The following is a 20,613-nucleotide window of genomic DNA, read 5'->3' as shown; positions in this document are numbered from 1 at the left end:
GAGAACTAGGATGGGGGCTCAGTTTGCCTTGTGAGGAGCTGGGCCTTCTGTCACCAGAACCGGGCAGCAGGCCCTTCCTACCTGGCCATCTCAGACCAAGAGGTGCCAAGAAGTTCAAATTTATCAGTTTATTAAAAATGCAGCATTTTTCACATGAGCTTTAAAGATGTGGAAGATGGGGTACAATTAAAACCATGAGAGTTGTGCAGGGAACAGCCGTAGGGCCTGTTTGTACCTTCAGATATTGCCTGCTCCCAAAAATTCAGACCCCCAGATGCAGGGCAAGACAATAAGAAAGGGTGAGTGCAAGCAAGGAGAGCCTCCTGCTAAGAGGCTGAGGTCCCCTCTGGTTCCAAGGATGGGATGTCAGCCTTGACCTTCCGGGGTCTGCAGTGGCCTGGGGGAAGAACAGGCAAGATGGTCAGCTAAGACTCCAGGGGCTGCCATGGCAGCCTTTCTCCCACCTTTGTACACACGCTCCTAGGCCACCATCCCATCCTCTCCTGTAGAGCCAGTTTCTGGGAGTGATGAGGAAAGCCCACCAGAGGCTGCCTGTCGCCCCTTCCTCCTCCCCTTCTTGGGCACTGTGGGAGCTTCTGGGTCCTGCTGGAGGCTGGTCCCCTCAGGCCGCTGGGTTGCAGTCCTCTTAGGAAGGTCTCTCTTTGCCCTTCGTGTCCTGGAAGGGGCCTTGCTTGGAGGCGAAGGGTCCTGGATGGAGGAGACACGGGTCCCTGAGGGGCTCAGAGAGCAGTTCAGAGGTTGGTTAGGGCCCACCACTCCCTCCGCCCTCTTAGGGTAAGGCAGCTGCCTGGGAGGGGCAGCCAGGGCTGGAGAGTGCAGGGGAGGAGGCGGGAGCAGGCAGCCATACCTCCACTCTGTCCTCAGGACTCGGCTGTGTGGCCTTGGATTTCTTTTTGCGGGACTTGCGCCCTGCAGGACACTGGTGTTGGAGTTGGAGGGTCCTATCCTGCCCAGGGGTGACTCCCAGGGTTGCAGGGGGATAGGGTGGAGAAGGGTGCTGTAGCCCTTGCAGGCGTGAAGTCCTTTCTGCTCTCTTAGCCTATTACATTAGGAGTAGCTTACCTTTGGGTGCCAACGGTCCAGGATCCCCCTAAAATGGGATGGGGATAATTCAGGAATCAGCCTGGGTTGGCACAGGGGCAGTATTCCTTGGAGAGGCAGGACTCACACACACCCATCCAGATCAGTGTAGCTTCTCCCCTAGGAAGCCTCTAGGACATCCCCCATGTTAGAGTCCACATCAGCAAAGCTGCTCTGCCCTTGGCTACTTTCACTTGGGCTACCTGCCTTGGGCTACTTCCACTAGCTGCAACCCTGGGACGCATGGGAGGGGAGGGGTGTGACCCTCAGGAACAGTGTGGTCCTTGGAGGGTCTAGACAGACCCTGAGCATCACCACCCCAGTTATTGTGACCCCACGTTTCCACCCATCAGCCTCCTGGGGTCTCTGTCTGCCTGTGTGAACAGTAGGGCCCAACCTGGAACCAGATGGTACGGCCATGCCGGTCCTGCAGGGAGCTCATGCCTGGCATGCCATAGCAGCGCAGCCAGGCTCGAAAGGCGGTAAAGTCCTCCTCCCCGCTCTCTGACCCGTAGCCTTTGCCCCCTGTGGGACAGAGGAACAGGCAGAGATCAGAGGGCAGGCTCAGGTTGGGAGGAGTGGGGAGCCTGGTTAGACCTGGCCCAGACCTCAGCTACACAAGCTGATGGACTGAGTCAGGGGCCACACTCTCCCTCCTCTGGTGATGTGACCTCAGCTGGTTTCTTCCCACTCGGCCATGGGTTTCCCATCCTGGAGTGGGATTAAGAATCCTTGTCCTGGCCCTGTGCAGTGGCCACACCTGTAATCCCAACACTTTGGGAAGCTTAGATGGGAGAATCCCTAGGGGCCAGGAGTTCGGTACCAGCCTGGGCAACATAGGGAGATCCTGTCTCTACAAAAAAAAATTTTAACAATTAGCCCGGTGTGGTGGTGTGAGCCTGTAGTCCTAGCTACTTAGAGGCAGATGTGGGAGGATCGCTTGAGCCCAGTTTGAGGCTAGTCCAGGCAACATGGCAAGATCCTATCTCTACCAAAAATATATATACACGTGCGTGTGTGTGTGTGTGTGTGTGTATAAATATATAAAAGAATCCTTGTCCTGCCTGTCTCATGGGCAGCTTGGAGGAAACACTGTTTTTTTTTTTTTTTGAGATGGAGTTTTGCTCTTGTTGCCCAGGCTGGAGTGCAATGGCACGATCTCAGCTCAACTGCAACCTCCACCTCCTGGGTTTAAGCGATTTTCCTGCCTCATCCTCCCGAGTAGCTGAGATTACAGGTGCCCGCCACCATACCTGGCTAATTTTTTGCATTTTTAGTAGAGTTGGGGTTTCACCATGTTGGCCAGGATGGTCTTGAACTCCTGACCTCCAGTGATCCACCCCACTCGGCCTCCCGAAGTGCTGGGATTACAGGCATGAGCCACTGCGCCCAGCCTGGAAACACTATTGACAAGTGAGGAGGCCTAGTCCATTGAGTATCAGCTAGGGCTACAAACTTCCAAATCGGTGAATCAGGTCCAGAGAGGGACAAGTGCCCCAGGGTTACACAATCATTTGCTGAAGCAGAGGTTGCTGCCATCTTTGGCCTCACCCAACTGGACCACTTCCTTGGGCACTGAGTGACATAGCTCCAGCAGGTCTGGATTCTGCAGCTTGGTCCTTATCTTCTGGCTCAGGGTCAGCTCCGGGCTCTGAGGAAGGGGCAGGGGCAGGACCTGTCTGTCAGCAGGGCCACGTAAAGGCAGCTGACCTTCCCTCTGAGCTTGGTCAGACTTTGGGCAGTTCATCCCCTCCCCACCCCCGTTGTTGAGCTAAGCTGGGGACACCTGACCCCACCCATCTCCTTGCCGGCCCATGTGGACACCAGTGTGCCAGCACGTGTGCTCCATCCCTCTCTGGGCTCACCGGCCTGTGCTGCTGCAGGGCCTCCAGGACCGAGCGGGCCTTCTCAAAGGGGGGGATCTTCAGCCTGTAGTGGGGGCAGGGGAAGCCATGCTAGGCAGTGGGGAATGTGGGCACACCTGGCCCACCGCAGTCCCCATGCCCATGCCTGCTTGCTGACCGGTACAGGATCTCTGCCCGCAGATAGTTGCCAATGCCATTGAAGAACCTCTGGTCCAGGAGGGCCTCGCAGATGGGCCGGTCAAAGGCCTTATCCGCTAGGTTTCGTAGCACATTCTCCCTGGAGGAACACAGTCTGGGTGCATAAGACCCATCCCCACCCTCCATGGGATGGGGAGAGGGGCTCAGAGAACCTGTTTCTGGGTGCAAGGGGAAGGAAACTGGGAGTTTCAGTTCCTCTTCTCCCTGCCCCAGTTTTCCTATCTGTGAAATGGGAACATCAAGGGATTTAAATTCATTGTGAAAGGACGGCCAGGTGCAGTGGCTCATGCCTGTAATCTCAGCACTTTGGGAGGCCGAGGCGGGCAGATCACTTGAGGTCAGGAGGTTGAGACCAACCTGGCCAACATGGTGAAACCCTGTCTCTACTAAAAATTCAAAATTAGCCAGGCATGATGGTGGGTGCCTGTAATCCCAGCTACTTGGGAGGCCTGAAGCAGCAGAATCTCTGGAACCTGGGAGGTGGAGGTTGCAGTGAGCTGAGATCGCGGCATTGCACTCCAGCCTGGGCCACAGAGCGAGACTCCATCTCAAAAAATAAAAACAAAATTAAAAATAAATTCATTGTGAAAGGTGAAAAATACTGATCTAAAGTAACTTGAGGCTGGTGTGGTGGCTCACACCTGTAATCCCAGCATTCTGGGAAGCTGAAGCAGGAGGATCACTTCAGCCCAGGAGACCAGCCTGGGCAACAAGGAAGACCCCATCTCTACCAAAAATTTAAGAAGTAGCCAGGGGCTTAGTGATGCACTCCCGTGGTTCTAGTTAATCAGGAGGTTGAGGTGAGAGAATCACCTGAGCCCTGGAGGTTAAGGCTGCAATGAGCTGTGATGGCGCCACTGTACTCTAGCCTAGGCAACAGAGCGAGACCCTGTCTCAAAAAAAAAGCAACATGAGGTTGTATATGAGGTTGTGTGTTTATCACCTCAGACTCCTCAGGACATGAGAACAGTGTGGCCACAGGACCTCAAGTGTGTTTGCAGTCTGGAGCTCCCTGTATAGCATTTGTGGTGGGTTAGAGACCATATGTGGGTTTGCCATTGGTAGGGTCCATTCTTCTCAAGATCCTGGACATTGTCTGGCTCTGTGCAGGAGATATGTGGAGTACCAGTGAGGGCCCTAGCAGCCCCCACCCCACCTCCAAGGGTCATGGGTCTCCCCTCCTCACCGTGAAGAGGATGTGCATCTTGTTTCTTTGCGGAAAAGGGTCATGGCAAGACTGACTAATGGGTGTGATGAGTGGGCCGGAAGACAGAGTTCTGGGGTGAAGGTACAAGGGTAGCCTGGGAGGTGCCCTGATCCCTGAGGTAAGCCAATTGCCACACGCCCCAGCTGGGGGACTAAGAAAACAGCCCAAATGCTTGTGGTTTGAGAGAAGCTTCAGAGCCAGCTGGCAGAGTTAACTTGTGGCGTGACTCCCCAGGAAGGCTGAGGTGGGAGGAATCCAGGACCAAAGACAGATGTTTCCCTGGGGATGTGCTTGGAGTTCACACAGGGGAAGGCCAGGAGTCAACTTTCTTCTAAGGCACCAGAGACATCTCCAACCCATCCCACAGGCATCCAAGTCTCCTAAGGGTCAACGGACGCACAGCATCCCCCAGAAAGGGAGAACTTGCCAAGCCTACTCCAGGCCTCTGCATTTGTGACTCTTGCCAGTTCCAATGCCTTCCTCTGGCTGGCTCCTTCTCATCAGTCAGGCCTCAGCTCAAACCTCCCTAGAGTGGCATTGCTAATGTACCCCCACCCTCGGCCAAGTCATCCTCTACCTCCTTCACCTGTTGGGTTTTCCTAAGGCATGGGTCCATTTCTCATTCCCCTATCCTATGTGAACATCAGTTCTGTGGGAGCAGGGACCACATTCATCTTGTTCACTGCTGTACCCCGAGCCCCTAGAACAAGGCCTGGCGCGAAGCAGAGACTCCTTTCCTCTTCAGAGGAAAGGAAGTGGCCAACACTGTGCCATCTGAGGTGACCTGCATCGCATCCCAGGTGGGGCTGTTACACCCTCCTGCAGGCAGGGAAGTGGCGCAGAGGAGACCACAGGACACAGAATAGTGGGCAGGCCGGATGTGGGAGACCACAAAGCCCAAGGCGGAAGCCATGTCATGAGGTAGTCCCCTCCCCATCCCCTTGAAACAATTCCACTCAGCCTCACTTACCATATTAAAGCCCCTCCACCTTCTTAGCCTCCTGGGAGCCCTGAGAGGTGGTGTGGGATTGTGGGTGGGAGCCCCGGCTTCTCTGACACTAACTGGCCACATGTCCTCAGGGCAGTACCTACCCATCTTCCTCTTGGCTCTCCTCTCTCCTCCCCCATCAGTTATTATTATCATTATTTTTTGAGACAGAGTCCTGCTCTGTTGCCCAGACTGGAGTGGAGTGGTGCTGTCTCAGCTCACTGCAACCCCAGCCTCACCAGCTCAAGCGCTTTTCCTGCCTCAGCCTCCCAAGTAGCTGGGGTTACAGGCATGTGCCACCATGCCCGGCTAATTTTTGTATTTTCAGTAGAGACAGGGTTTCACCATACTTGCCAGGCTGGTCTCGAACTCCTGACCTCGTGATCTGCCCGCCTCGGCTTCCCAAAGTGCTGGGATTTACAGACGTGAGCCACCACACCCGGCCCCCAATTAGTTTTGAGTTTCCATGTCCATTGGCTCAGGGAGCTGACCCAGGACAGGGATACTGTCTTGATCTGCAGATGAGGGAACTGAGGCCCAGAAGGGGCAGGGACTCGCCCCTTGTTGGCCAAGAAGGTACTAAGAGAGCCAGGTGTGGAGCCCGCGACTATGTTCATCACACCTGGTGCTGGCCCTACCTGAACTGCTGGTACTCCTGCAAGACACAGGGCCCGCGGCCCGGCTGCCACTTTCCCCCAAGGTCCCAGCGGCCGAACCGGCGGATGTCCACGAAACATAGTGCGAGCCGGGGGCCAGGCGGGGCCGTGTAAAAGCGCAGGTGGGCATGGCGTGGCAGCTCCTCGCGGGGCACCAGCTGAAAAGAGCCGGACATGCCGAAGCGGAAGACCAGGGCCAGCGGCTCCTGTGGGGGCTGGGCCCCAGGCAGAGGGCTCAGTATCAGGCGCAGCTCCTTGCCGCGGGCTGAAGCTGAGATGCGGTAGGCACTGCTCTCAAAGGGCACCTCAGGGTTGCGGCTGACAGAGGACTTCTCCACGCAGCCGCCGAACACCAGCGCCCTGCAGGCCTCATTCACAAACTGGCTGGCCAGGTGCAGCTCAGGGCCCTCAGGCATCCTGAGGGAGGGTGGCAGAGTCCTGTTGGGGAGGAAGGCAGCGGGTTGAGCCCGGTGTGGACTTTGTGAGGTAGGGGCTGTCAGCCCCATTTTTAGAGCAGAACTCGGAGGGTCAGATGGGCATGTGGCCAGCTGCGGCTGGCAGGAAAGTGCGGGCCTGGCCACGGCCCTCAATCCCCTACCCGGACAGGTGCCTGGAAAGCCCAGGGCGCTGGGAGCTGGGGCTGCAGAGGGAGCAGGACTCTGCCTTGCTGCTAACCGCTTCCTTCCATGGGCTTCCGCCGCGTTTAGAGGAAAGCCCCAACCCTTGCCGGGCCGCGGCTGCAGCCTTACTTCTTCCCGGCTCCCCTCACTGATCTCATCTCCGCCTTGGCCCCTGCTGTCCCTCTGTCCCAGACACTTGAGGGAGACTTCCTGACCCCCCATCTGAGGGAGCACCCCCTCCGCACACGCTGTCTCTTTCTCCAGGCTCTCCCACCATCTGAAAGAGTCTTAGGGTCGCGTGGCCGCCCCTCCCTGCGCCCCCCTCCCCCAACCCACTTAGGACCCGCCTGGATCTGGCCGCTCACCACCGAGGGAAAGAGCGAAGCTCGGCCTGGCGCGGGGGAGCGGCCGGATCGGCCGCTCGGCCGCAGCGAGCACCGGGCCTGCCCCACGGGCCGGACATCCCCGCGGCCGCCCCCGGGTCAGGGCAGGGGCCAGGACGAGGCGGGCGGGCTGCCGCCATGCGCTGGAGCCGCTCCCCATGGCTCCGCAGGAGGACGGCGGGCACCAGGAAGGGCTCCCCGAGCTCCTGCCCCGGGCCTGGGGGAGGGAAAGGGCCCGCGGCAGCGCCTGGTCCCTGGGGTGGGGGGTATCGACTCCTCACCTCCGCCCTCCCTGCTTTGCCACTTGCCTCTGTCCCCGGGCGGTTCGGAATCGGAGGCGAAGGTGTGCCTTAAGTGGAAGGGGGCACTTAGCGACGGCAGACGCCCGTACCTTGCCCCCTCCACACCTGGGAGCCGCCCCTGGCGGGGCACCCACAGGGCTCGTTTTGCGGAGAACGTGAGGCTCCAAATCCTGGTTTTGGGGAGGAGCGGCGCTCTCGGGCCCGTCCTGCCCATGCCCCCGCTGCGACCCTGTCCTCGGTTAATCCTGACTCCCCTCCTCCTCAGGGCCCCCCAAAGCTCATCCTCTCCTTAGCCCTACAGCGCACCCCCCACAACCCGATCCTGCACGCCCCCTCCCCGGGAACCCGCACTCCGTTCCGCTCGTCGCCACTGCAGCCACTAAAGGGTTAATGCCAGAACGGGCGGTGCCCGGGAGCGCGCTGGGAGCCGCTGGGAGGTGTAGTCCCTCAGGGAAGCGGTCGCGACTCTTCGGGGTGGGGTCCCCGAGCTTGGGGGGTTCCAGGCTTTGGGGCAGGCTTCGGGGCAGTTACCTGGCTGGGAGGTGGCGGAAGAACCTGACTTCCCACTGCCTGGCGCCGGCGGGATGCGGGGGCAGGTCTGAGGCCCCGGGTCGCCGCTGTCTCTGCGGTTGGGAGAAGTCACCCAGCTAGCGTGGGACAGGATCGGCACCCCCAGCAGGAAACAGCAGCGACGAGCCAGAGCGGAGTCGCCTGCAGCTGCGCGCAGGACGTGCACAGGTGCGCGGTACGCACAGGCCCTAGGGACCCGGTGGGGATCCTAAGCATCAACGAACAGTCAGACCTAACTCATAAACAAACATCATCACGGCCTGCCCTGTCAGAAGCGCAGCCAAGCAACAACAACAACAAAAAAAGGCGAAGAGGTAGACCCACTCGAGATGGTTCTGTTGCGGAGAGTCTCTGAAATCAGAAAGCGCCAGTCCGCAAAAACGAAGAAACCCGACGTGTCCGGCGGAAGGAACCGCCAGTACAAAAGCCCTGAGGCGAGAAAGAGATTGGTCACTGAAAGAACTCAAAGAAGTCCTGTGTGGCTGGAGCGTAGCTGCGGGTAGTGCTGGCAGGTGAAGACAGAGAAGCAAACAGGGCCCAGGTCAGGTCCGGTTGGGCCTCGGGAGGGCCTCCGTGTGGAGTCTGCACTTCATTCTAAGTGTATACCTAACCCATCGCCACGATTTCCCCTCCTTCACACTACCCTGCTACGTCTCCTTATTAGGCGTAATAAAATTATGTGGCTTTGTAAGAAATTGGTTTTTAGAGATGCATGTTAAAGTATTGGGTATGAAATGTCATGATTTGTCTAATTTACTTTAAAATACTTCTGCCATAATAAATGAATAGAATTAACAACTTGATATTAGTTGACAATATCTAATAATATCTAAGTTATTAGAAATTAGTTAACAGTAACTTCTTTTTTTGAGACAGGGTCTCACTGTGTCACCCAGGCTGGAGTGCGGTGGTGAAATCTCGGCTCACTGCAGCCTCCACTTCCCGGGTTCAAGTGATTCTCCTGCCTCAGCCTCCCGAGTAACTGGGATTACAGGCGTGTGCCACATGCCTGGCTAATTTTCATATTTTTAGTAGAGATGAGGTTTCGCCTTGTTGGCCAGGCTGGTCTTGAACTCCTGACCTCAAGTAATCTGCCCGCCTCGGCCTCCCAAAGTGCTGGGATTACAGAAGTGAGCCACCATGCCCAGCCAACAGTAACTTCTTAATATCATCTAATAGCTAGTCCACATCCAGATTTCCCCAATTGTCCCAAATATATATATATATACACATATAGACAGGGTCTCACTCTGTCCCCCAGGCTACAATCATGGGTCATTGCAGCCTCCGACCTCCCGGGCACAAGTGATCCTCAGCCTCAGCCTCCCAAGTAGCTGGGACTACAGGCACACACCACCACGCCTGGCTAATTCATGTTTTGTAAGGACGTGGTCTCACTATGTTGCCTGGGCCAGCCTCAAACTCCTGGGCTCAAGCCATCCCCCTACCTCGGGGTCCCAAAGTGTTGGGATTACAGGCGTGAGCCACCGCGCCTGGCTGGATGATATCTTTTTAATAATTTTAAATCTAGATTAAACCACCTTCCCTCTCCCACCCACTTCATCCCCTTCTTTTATCTTCATGATACCTTTCTGAAGAGTCTCAGCCAGTTGTCGTTTGAGATAGATGCTGCATCACATTCTCAATTTGTCTGAATGTATCCTCAGGGTGTCACTGATATTGTCACAGAGATTGGTCCTCTATCTATGGTTCATCCTGCATGCTGGGAATTAGATCTAAAGGCTTGATTATATAAATATTCAGGGATACTTCCTAGGTGCTGCTCCGTACTTCGTTTTTTGTTTTGTTTTGTTTTATTTGAGATGGAGTCTTGCTCTGTCACCCAGACTGGAGTGCAGTGGCACGATCTTGGCTCACTGCAACCTCTGCCTCCGGGGTTCAAGTGATTCTCTTGCCTCAGCCTCCTGAGTAGCTGAGACTACAGGCATATGCCACCACTCCCAGCTGATTTTTGTATTTTTAGTAGAGATGGGGTTTCACCATGTTGGCCAGGCTGGTCTCAAACTCCTGACCTCAGGTGATCCACCTGCCTCGGCCTCCCAAAGTGCTGGGATTACACGGATGAGCCACTACGCCTGGCCACTGCTCTGTACTTTGAATTGCATCATATCAGGAGGCACCCAATATCTCATTGTCCCACTTTATTGGGAGCTGAAACTGATCAAGACTGGGGCTGTGGCAGCCAGACCTCTGCATTAGAAAACATACGCTTCATACCTTGTGACCACCAAATAATCTATGGAGTAATTTCTTTGTTGTTCTCTTGTTTAAATAAAGGTATAATTTACATATAGTAAAATTTACCCCTTTCAGACTGCAATATTTGACAAACACATAGTCATGTAACTGCCACCCCAGTCAAGAGATAACACACATTGAAGCATTATTCCCAAGATGTGGAAACAACGGATACATGGATTTTTTAAAATGTGATATATAATAGGCTGGGCATGGTGGCTCATGCATGTAATCTCAGCCCTTTGGGAGGCCAAGACAGGAGGACTGCTTGAGCCCACGAGTTCAAGACCAGCCTGGTCAACATAGGGAGATTCCATCTCTATATAAGAAAATAATTAGCATAGCGGTATGCATCTGTAGTCCCAGCTACTCCAGAGGCTGTGGCTGGAGGACTGCTTGAGCCTGGGAGTCAGAGGCTACAGTGAACTGTGATCATGCCGCTGCACTCTAGCCTGGATGACAGAGTGAAACCTTATCCCCATCCCTGCCCCCCTAAAAAAAAATGTGGTATACGATGGAATATTATTCAGCCTTTAAAAAAAGGAAATACTGCCACATGCAACAACATGGGTAACCTCGAAGACATTGCACTAAATAAGTTGGTCACAGAAGGACAAATACTTAGGCTGGACACAGTGGCTCACGCTTATAATCCCGACACTTTGGGAGGCCAAGGCGGGTGGATCACGAGGTCAGGAGATCGAGATCATCCTGGCCAACATGGTGAAACCCTGTCTCTTATAAAAATACAAAAATTATCCAGGTGTGGTGGTGGGCACCTGTAGTCCCAGCTACTTGGGAGGCTGAGGCAGGAGAATTGCTTGAACCCAGGAGGCATAGGTTGCAGTGAGCCGATATCGTGCCACTGCACTCCAGCCTGGCGACAGAGCGAGACTCTGTCTCATAAAACAAACAAGCAAAAAAACCCCAGAAAGACAAATACTTCATGGTTCCACTTATATCAGGTACCTAAACAGTTAAACACACAGAAGCAGCAAGTAGAATGGTGGTTGCCAGGAGCTGCCGGGAAGGAGGAAATGGGTAGTTGCTATTCAATGAATATAAAGTTTTGGGTTTTTGGCCAGGCGCAGTGGCTGATGCCTGAAATCCCAACACTACGGGAGGCCGAGGGGGGAGTGAATCACTTGAGGCCAGGAGTTCAAGACCAGCCTGGCCAACATGGTGAAACCCCGTCTTTACTAAAAATACAAAAGTTCGCTTTGAGATCCTGTCTCAAAAGAAAATAAAGTTTTAGGTTTTTATTGTTGTTTTTGAGACAGGTCTCACTCTGTTGCCCAGGCTAGAGAACGATGGCGCAATCTCGGCTCACTGCAGCCTCGACCTCCCAGTAGCTGGGATTACAGGCGGGGGCCACTATGCCTAATTTTTTGTATTTTTAGTAGAGACAGGGTTTTACCATGTTGCCAAGACTAGTCTCGAACTCCTGACCTCAAGCGATCCACCTGCCTTGGCCTCCCAGAGTATTGGGATTACAGGCGTGAGCCACCGTGTCCAGCCTCAAAGTGATTTTCTAATTGTCATTCTTAATATATTTGATAGAATCCATCTGTCAAGTATAGCTTTACCTCATTGACCAGGGCTATTTGGTTATCCTGACTAAAAAGACAGGATAACCTTTTTTATTTTTTTTGAGACAGGATCTCACTCTGTCACTCAAGGCTGGAGTGCAGTGGTATGATCATGGTTCACTGTAACCTCGAACTCCTGGGCTCAGGTGATTCTCTAACATCAGCCTCCTGAGTAGCTGGGACAATGGTGCATACCACCACACCTAATTTTTGTATTTTTTTGTAGAGATGGGGTTTTGCCATGTTGCCAAGGATAGTCTCCTTGTGATTTTTTTATCACTTTGTTTATTCCCAGTTTTCATTTTTGTTTCTTCTTGCCCAACTGTGGCTGGTGGAACATTTTTTAGAATACCAGTTTGACTTATCTATAGTTTTATTTTTAATTGACAAATAATAATTGTATACATTTATGGAGTACAGTGTGATGTTTTGTTACGTGTATATATTGTGGAATGATCAAATCGGCTGGGCACGGTGGCTCATGTCTGTAATCCCAGCACTGTGGGAGGCCGAGGCAGACGGATCACCTGAGGTCAGAAGTTTAAAACCAGCCTGGCCAACATAGTGAAACCCAGTCTCTACAAAAAATACAAAAAATTAGCCAGGGGTGGTGGTGCATGCCTGTAGTCCCAGCTACTACAGAGGCTGAGGCAGGAGAATCACTTGAACTCGGGAGGCAGAGGTTGCAGTGAACCAAGATCATGCCACTGCACTCCAGCCTAGGCAACAGAGTGAGACTCCGTCTCAAGAAAACAAAAAACACAAAAAAAGATCAAATCAGGCTAATTAGGATATCCATTACCTCAAATATTTATTTCTTTGTAATGAGAACATTTAAAACCCTCTTGTAGCTATTTTGAAGTATACATCATTATTAACTGGTCACTACGCTGTGCAATAAATCACCAGAATGTACTCCTCCTAACTGGAACTTTTTACCTTTTGACCGGTGTCTCCCCTTTTCCCCACAACCCACCCTCTCTCTCCTCCAGCCTCTGCTAACCACCATTCTACTGTTGACTTCTATGAATTTAACTTTTTTTTTTTTTGAGACAGGGTCTCACTCTGTCACCCAGGCTGGAGTGCAGGGGCACTATCATGGTTCACTGCAGCCTTGACCTCCCTAGCTCAAGCAATCCTCCCACCTCAACCTCCCAAGTGCTGGAACTACAGGAATGTGCCACTGCACCCGGCTAATTTTTTTACTTTTTGTAGAGACAGGTTTGCCATGTTGCCCAGCCTGGTCTCGAACTCCTGGGCTTAAGCGATCCTCCCACCTTGGTTTCCCAAAGTGCTGGGATTACAGGCATGGGCCACTGCACCTGGCCTTTAGTGATTATTTTTTTGAATACTTTTTCCATTCCACTCTCTTCCTCCTTACCTTCTGAGACTCTAATCATGAATGTTAGCACTTTTGTATAGTTCTACAGATCTGTGATGATCAGTTTTGTGTAACCTGACTGGGCCATGGGGTCCAGATTCCAGGAATTTCTCTCTGTGGAGCCTCAGGTCCTGAGGATCCCAGCCAGGCTAGGGTGCCTTCTCTCCATCGCTCGGAGTCTTTTTGTTTGTTTTATATGTAACATCCAGGGTTGTTAACTGTACTTAGTGGGAGGAATAGGGAAAACACCTACTTCATTTTTTCAGAAGCAGAAGTCAGGAGTGGAGTCAGTATCTCTTTTGATGTTCAAATTGTCCCATCTTTGGCCAGTGGAACAAGCCATTATTCTTCGATAGGTTTCTTACACCAAAAGATACTCCAGGCGAGTCCTCCTTGTACCCTCCATGTGCCAACCCTGGCATCAGCCTTTTCTACAAGGAGCCCTGGCTGGTCTGGGCCAGTCCTGGGAGCCCATCTGCCTTAGTCTTCTCGAGCTGCTATAACAATGCCACAGACTAGTGGCTTACACCATAGAGATTTCTTTCTCACAGTTCTGGAGGCTGGGAAGTTCAAGATCAAGGTGCCAGCAGACGCAGTTCCTGTTGACAGCCCTCTTTCTGGCCTTGTAGACAGCCACCTTGTGTGCACACATGGCCCTCATCTGGTGCGCACGTGTGGACAGAGGCTTCAGCATATGAATTCTGGAGGAACATGAACATTCAGTCCGTAACACCGTTCCTCTTGCCAATGACTGGTTCAGGCATGGTCACTTCTCTCTTCCTAAAGATGATGGCAGTGGCTGGGCGCAGTGGCTTACGCCTGTAATCCCAGCACTTTGGGAGGGCAAGGTGGGTGGATCACCTGAGGTCAGGAGTTCGAGACCAGCCTGACCAACATGGAGAAACCTCATCTCTACTGAAAAAAAATAAATAAATACAAAATTAGCTGGGAGTAGTGGGGCATGCCTGTAATCCCACCTACTCGGGCAGCTGAGGCAGAAGAATTGCTTGAACCCAGGAGGCAGAGGTTGTGGTGAGCCAAGATCACGCCACTGTACCATCTCAAAATAAATAAATAACAAGATGGCAGTGAAACCTGGGCAAGAGGAGCGAAACTCCATCTCTAAATAAATAAATAAAAAGAAGATGGCAGTGAAACAAGGGCAATCTCCTTTCTGTACAAGGGGCATTTGGCTTTGGGGCCACCAACATGCTGCTAGCCTGAGGACACGGCCAGGGGGCAAAGAGAGCAGAGCCAAGAGCATCCCAGATCTGGGAGCTAGAACCCTGATTTTCTTCTCACCAGACAAGCAGATGCATTTTGGTCCTCAGGTGGCCTCACCTATGATCTCCCTCAATCAGCAATTGAGAAAAGAAAATGAGTGATGGACCAAGGAGGCCTGTATGTCACTTTTGTTTCTCTCACAAAAACCCTTGATCTGAACCCAAACAGAACCCCCTGCACACATTCCTTTATACTTCTGTTTATTTTTCCTGCTTATGAAAACAGCCAACAATTGCCTTTCAAGGGAAGGGAAGGTAATGCTGGGAAAGGTCCTCAGGAGCCCTGAGCCAAGTTCTCAAGAGAGAAGTGAGGCAGCTGGGGATCTGGGAGGCCAGAGTCCAGGCCAGGGCCTCAGCATCCTAGAACCAGGGCCGCCTCCCGAAGAGCAGTTCAGAGGGCGTGACTCCATATGGGCAGGGTGGCTCCACACAGGCCTGGAACACACTTCTCCTCAGCCCAGGGAGCTCATCAGGGTCTGGGCCTGCTTCAGTTCTGCAGAGGGAAGAGGTGGGCAGGTGGGAGGCAGTCAGGCGGATCTGGGAGAGCCTCTTACCCGTCGAGGAATAGCTGAGCCTCACCTGCCAGGAGGACCTGGAACTTGTCTGCTGAGAGGGACATGGCAACAGGCTGGGCTGGGGTCCCTGGGGCAGCTGCCACCTCCAGCCGCAGGTGCACCATGGGCTCTTCCACGGATTGCAGCAGGCTGGAGCTCAGGGTGTAGTCCACCCGCCAGCCCACACCTGCCAACCTATTCACTGTGAGATGGGGTGGGTGGCTCTCAGGATCAAAGCAGGCAAGCCAAGTAGCCCTCAGCCGACACCCTGGCTCAGCTCTCAACCGTTCAAGGCTATGTGGCCTCTAAGAAGCTCCCATCCTGCTGACCCAGGCTCAGAACAGGGCAGGTGCCCGATAATCAGTTCGGATCACCCACAGCAGACCTCAGTGACAAGAAACCTTGGGGGGAGTCAGGAGACCCAGGGCCAGGTCCCAGATCTACGGCTGCTAGTAACCATGTGACCGTGGTTAAGTCGTCTCCCTGGACTCTCCATGCACTTTGCGTGCTGCGTGCACCTTCTAGAATGAGCCCGGACCTTGGCTGGCCTCATACTTACTGCGTAGGCTGCAGACCCGCAAGTGCTTCTGCAAGGGGCTTTGCTTCTCCTCATAACAGCGGCACAGGCTGGCCGCGTGCTCTGGGGGTAGAATGGAGAAGCTCTGGAGGTAGCAGGTGGGGGCTGGGCTTGGGCTCCTGGCCCAAACAGGGCAGGGTACACCTCAGGGCCTGTCCCCTCTCTAGCAGCCTTTGGCCGACAGGCTGCCCAGCTGCCAACCCACAACCCGTACCTTTGGGCAGCCCCAGCTGCTGCAGTTCACTGGACAAGGATTCGCCATCGACACTGTGCTTGGCCGCACTGGAGAGGATGAAACTCAGCACTGCCACTGTGGCCTTCACATCGCCTGACTCTGAGGGACCCGTGGGTGGGGCAGGGGGTGTCACTGTGGGTCCAGCCACCTCCCTGTTGCCCTATTAACTTTAGCTCAAAGCCCCCAGGCCTCCTGGAGCCACAGGCACTGCTACTGCTCCACCAGGAGCTGGCAGAGGACAGGAAGGTGGGACTGTCAGTCTTTCTTTCCCTCATGCTCCTCCACTAGGGAAGGTAAGTTAAGGATGCTGCTGGGAGGGGTGGGGGGCCACTCTGTACCAGGCACCAGGCCAAGTTCCCAGGGTTGCCTGGGGCCTATAGACTCAGCGGGATACTCACCAAACTTGGCGTCAGCCGTGAGCTTCAGGATCTTCTCATACTATGGGGAAAGGAGACCTTCAGGGGGTGCCAGGCCCCTGCTCACCAGCCCCTCACCCCCAGCCTGGATCCTGCGATAAGGAACAGACAGGCTGGAAAGAAGGAAGGGAGGTGCCCAGAGAGGTTGAGAGGCTGGCTCACCCATCTCCCCGGGCCTAGTGCAGAGTTTCAGGGCAGTGGTGGTCATAAGGTCATGGGACAATGGGGTGCTGGATCTTGTACTCACATCAATTCCCTGTCCCAGCAGCTCCTTTAGTACCTGGCTGCAGAGCAGCCGCAACTTCACAGAGGACTGGAAGGGAAGTCTTTACATCAGCCAAGCTGGCAAACCTCACCCCTCCTTCCTGGGGACAGGCTCAGAGCAGGCCAGCCACTGATCAAGGTCACAAAGCATGGTAGCACAGGCTGAGAGCACTGAGGCCCTAGCCCCAGAGAAACCTCACCATCCTCTACACCCACAGTCTCCAGCCCAAATACCCTCCTCCACCCAGACTAGACCCTGTGCACTCAACCATCTTGGCCAGCGTGCTGATCTCTGCCAGGACCCAGTCGGGACAGTCCAGATCACCACAGAACCGGAACCTCTGCAAGGGAGGGAGGCAGGTAATCAGGCTGGAGGGAGGCCTGAGGTGTGGCCAGGATCCGTGTGTCTCCCACACTGCTGCCCACCAGGGACCCCCGGTCCCCGAAATAGATGGATACCCTCTGGCCTCTTGTTCTCCCCTATCACCAGGCTGTTGAGTAAACTCTCTCCCTGACCCACCCTGCCACCAAACCCTGCTCTGAGGTCTACTCCAGGCATTCATCTGCTCAGCAAACATCAATTGAGCACCTTCTCTATGCTAGCTCCCACTCTAAGTGCTGGGGGTACAGCATGAGATAAAACAAAGTCCTGTGCCTCACAGAGACGAGTGATCTCTCTCCCCTCTTCCCCATACCCACACAAGTCCAGCCACTCCGGCTTCCCTGCTGCTCCTGGGGCACACCAGCCTTGCTCCCGCCTCCATGCCTGCTGCACTCTCTGTGTGGCTTGCTATCCTTTTTTTTTTTGAGACAGTTTCACTCTTGTTCCCCAGGCTGGAGTGCAATGGCGTGACCTCGGCTCACTGTAACCTCCGCTTCCCAGGTTCAAGTGATTCTCCTGCCTCAGCCTCCCAAGTAGCTGGGATTACAGGCATGTGCCACCACACTCGGCTAATTTTGTATTTTTAGTAGAGACAGCGTTTCACTATGTTAGCCAGGCTGGTCTTGAACTCCCGACCTCAAGTGATCCGTCCCCCTCAGCATCCCAAAGTGCTGGGATTACAGGCGTGAGCCACGGCACCTGGCCAGTGGCTTGCTATCCTTTAAGTGACACATCAGACCAGCCCTTCTTTTTTAAAAAAATAAAAAAATAAGACAGAGTCTCCCTCTGTTGCCCAGGCTGGAGTGCCATGGCCATGCTGGTCTCGAACTCCTGACCTCAGGTGATCCACCCTCTTCACTCTCCCAAAGTGCTAGGATTACAGGCATGAGCCACCGCACCCAGCCAGAACAGCCCTTCTTGATTATACTTCTTAAAATAGCCCCTCACACAAGGAAATTATGGAGGCTGGTGGATACCTTCATTATCTTGATTGTGGTGATCCAAGAGCCAGGAAGATTTGTTCTCTACTTGTCCAGCCTCATCTTTCCCTAACCTGCAGATGATACTCTCCCAGCTATGGGAAATGCATCCATTCCTGGGGAGCCATACTCTCTCTAACCTGAAGTCTCTGCACATGCTGTTCTCTGTCTGAAGACACACGTCTCCCACCCTTGCCTCCCTACCCCTGGTACACAAACTGTACTTCAGCCAGCCAGCTCCTGCCATCCATCCGCCTTTAAGTTTGATGGCATCCTTAGGAAGCCCCCTTAGCACTACACACAAGGCGCAGTTAGGTCTCTGCCCCTGGAGCCTTAACTATGACTCCAATTCAAGCCTCCGATTTCCCCTTCCCTTGGCAGCTCAAGTCCTCCCAGTGCCTAGCACACTTCATGGTATAGACCAGGCGCTTAGAACGTACGGATGGATGGACTGGATGGATGGATGGATGGATGGATAAGTCTCAACCCCAAAACTACTACTTTCTGGCTCTGGAAAGAGTGGAGGGGCTTCCTAACAGTGTGCAAGAGTGAGCCTGATTCTAAGCACCTTCTTGTACAAGCCCCACGGCAGGGCTGGGGAAGGGGGTATCCTTGGGAGGTCCTCTTGGGGATGGGGAAGACCTGAAAGGACTCCCAGCTCCACACAAGCCCTAGTTCCTGCCCCGGGAGGCAGGGGCCCTTCCTTCCGCCAGGGAAGCACCGGGACTCTAAGCCGGCCGGCCTGCTCTGTCTTACCCGCCCCGTACCCCCGCCCCCGTCTCGGGAGCGGGAGAGTGGTGGACTTTTCCCTACCAGACTCACAGCCCTCACGCCCGCACACACTGTGTTTGCGGAGAGGCCAGTACAACCTCCCCCAGTTTCCGGAGCCACTTGGCGCCCCCTCATTCCCGCTCCAGCAGCCCAAGCCTCGCTTCGCCCCTGGTGCCTCACCATCGTGCCAAGAAGCCAGGGCCCGCGAATTTCTTTTTCCGGTCCCGCACGGTCAGCTGAGTCGACGATCACGTGACTTGGACTAACTGCCTCCGGGAGGGCGGGGCCTGCTCGAGTGAGGCCGGGAGCGGAGCGCAGCCCGCTGGAGGTGCAGGGGGCGAAATGCTGGCGTCTCCTCCTCCGTCTCCCAGAATCCTTCCCTGGAAAAAACTGGCGCCAACCGCCAGTTTAACTGAGGACCGAATTAAGACATTAGGAAAGACAGTGGAAGTTATTTCATTTGTTTAACTTAAGGGGGTAGGATCCCGGGAGCCAGGGTGTTTCAGGTCACTGACACGTTTTCCACTGTTAAGCGAATAGCATTATACACAGCTGCGGGCTGTGGCAAAAGACATTTTAAAAACTATTGAAGTCTACTACACATACAGAAAATTGTACCTATTATAAAGCTTAATAAGTTTTCATCAACTGTACACCTCACATAACCAGCACCCAGGTAAGGAAATAAACCAGATAACTTCTTCAAGTGCATGGGTATTTTATTTCATTTTGATGAATCGTCTAGGTGCCTAGCAAAAAGGGCTGTCATAATTACTTTCTCAGGAAAACTCCCTACAGCTTCAACATCAATAGATGCTTATCTTAATTTTTGCCAGTCTGAGGGGGAAGAAAAATCGGTTGCTTAGGTTGCAGTGGTAGTCTGCTTACTGGTAGCTCTGAGCTAATGGGTAGTCTAGAACAACTAAGTTTCCGACATTGACTTGAAGAGGCAAAAACAAAAAGACAAAACAACGACAAAAATACATTAGAGAATAGACTAATAACCAGAGACAAAATTGAATACAGTCGTCCTTTGGTAACCTCAGGATGTTGGTTCCAGGACCCCAGAGATACCAAAATTCACAGATACTCAAGTCCCTGATATAATATGGCATAGTATTTGCAAATAACCTGTGCATATCCTTCCGTATACTTTGAATCATCTCTAGATTACTATAATACCTAATACAACGTAAATGCTTTGTAAATAGCTGTTATAAAGTTTTTAATTTTTTTTTTTGAGACGGAGTGTTGCTCTGTTGCCCAGGCTGGAGTGCAGTGGCGCGATCTCCACTCGCTGCCAGCTCCGCCTTCCGGGTTCACGCCATTCTCCTGCCTCAGCCTCCCGAGTAGCCGGGACTACAGGCGCCCACCACTGCACCCGGCCTGTGTTTTTTTATTGTTTTACTTTTTCCAAATATTTTCGATGCACAGTTGGTTAAATCCAAGGATCCAGAACCCCAGGATACAGAGGGCTGACCGTAGTTTGAGCTCTCTCCTCAATTCCATGCCTATCCCATGCAACAGGTGCGGCTGGTTTTATTGCTGCAGGCTTTCAGGTTTTCAAAAGACAGAGCCCATGACAATTAAACTGCACTATAAAATAGAAATGTAAAGTGTCCCAATTCATGGTAAAATTGAGCTCATTTCTGAAGAGTTCTTTTACAAATCATAACCACTAGCCTGTTGAAAACAACAGTACGTTAAGTTACTAGACTATCCTATACCATGTCAAAAAAAAAAATTAAGAATGTTAAGACCTTTAATCATAGCACTTTGGGAGGCCAAGGCCGGTGGATCGCTTGAGCCCAGGAGTTCTAGACCAGCTTGCGCAACATAGGGAGACCCCAGTCTCTACAAAAAATTACCCGCTTGTCCTGGTGCACACGTGTTGTCCCAGCTACCTAAGAGGCTGAGGTCAGAGGATCTCTTGAGCCTGGGAGGTGGAGGCTGCAGTGAACCATGATGGCACCACTGTACTCCATCCATCCTGAGCAACAGAAGGAGACCATCTCAAAAAAAAAAAATAAAA

The 20,613-nt window shown here is 53.3% G+C and overlaps 3 protein-coding genes across 10 annotated transcripts in view; 1 reads left to right on the top strand and 2 right to left on the bottom strand.

The window, feature by feature from the left end:
• Positions 1-113: 113 nt before the first annotated feature.
• NEIL1 (nei like DNA glycosylase 1) lies at positions 114-8,687 on the bottom strand. Its single transcript, XM_004056551.4, is given in 11 exon segments — positions 114-397; positions 543-708; positions 869-930; positions 1,084-1,111; positions 1,499-1,626; positions 2,653-2,752; positions 2,967-3,030; positions 3,124-3,243; positions 5,998-6,453; positions 7,300-7,471; positions 7,474-8,687. Coding segments are annotated over 11 exon segments (1,428 nt in total). The 5' UTR covers positions 7,535-8,687; the 3' UTR covers positions 114-326.
• Positions 8,688-14,586: 5,899 nt separating this feature from the next.
• Positions 14,587-18,965, bottom strand: COMMD4 (COMM domain containing 4). 8 transcript variants are annotated; one of them, XM_019010681.4, is made up of 8 exons: positions 18,762-18,965; positions 16,718-16,789; positions 16,432-16,497; positions 16,167-16,206; positions 15,748-15,867; positions 15,516-15,596; positions 14,982-15,158; positions 14,587-14,895 (listed from the first exon to the last, which is right to left on the bottom strand). In XM_019010681.4, the coding sequence occupies exons 1-8, from the start codon at positions 18,762-18,764 to the stop codon at positions 14,855-14,857; spliced, it is 600 nt and encodes a 199-aa protein (XP_018866226.1). In that variant the 5' UTR covers positions 18,765-18,965; the 3' UTR covers positions 14,587-14,854. The 8 variants fall into 8 exon arrangements, with proteins under 8 accessions (XP_018866226.1, XP_018866225.2, XP_055219784.1 ...); XM_019010680.4 differs by having other exon boundaries at positions 17,808-18,784; XM_055363809.2 differs by lacking the exon at positions 14,982-15,158 and having other exon boundaries at positions 18,762-18,910.
• The window catches only part of LOC109023457 (putative GED domain-containing protein DNM1P34), a 35,993-nt gene continuing 34,272 nt past the window's right edge, over positions 18,893-20,613 (top strand). The window contains exon 1 of the transcript XR_008672102.2: positions 18,893-19,257. The gene's annotated coding sequence lies outside the window, so the exon portion shown is untranslated. The remainder of the gene's footprint in view (positions 19,258-20,613) is intronic.

Source organism: Gorilla gorilla, chromosome 16, assembly GCF_029281585.2.
Source record: "Gorilla gorilla gorilla isolate KB3781 chromosome 16, NHGRI_mGorGor1-v2.1_pri, whole genome shotgun sequence".
Taxonomy (NCBI): Eukaryota; Metazoa; Chordata; class Mammalia; order Primates; family Hominidae; genus Gorilla; species Gorilla gorilla.
The sequence above is the reverse complement of the archived record's forward strand: the minus strand, read 5'-3'. Positions and strand labels throughout refer to the sequence as shown.

What these genes read in the sequence shown, in the direction of transcription:
- COMMD4 (XM_019010680.4), bottom strand. An exon ending in TCAGCACGCTGGCCAAGATG is followed by an intron (nt 16,498 to 16,717) that starts GTTGAGTGCACA and finishes CTTCCCTTCCAG; the next exon opens with TCCTCTGTGAAGTTGCGGCT. An exon ending in GCAGCTGGGGCTGCCCAAAG is followed by an intron (nt 15,597 to 15,747) that starts GTACGGGTTGTG and finishes TTCTACCCCCAG; the next exon opens with AGCACGCGGCCAGCCTGTGC.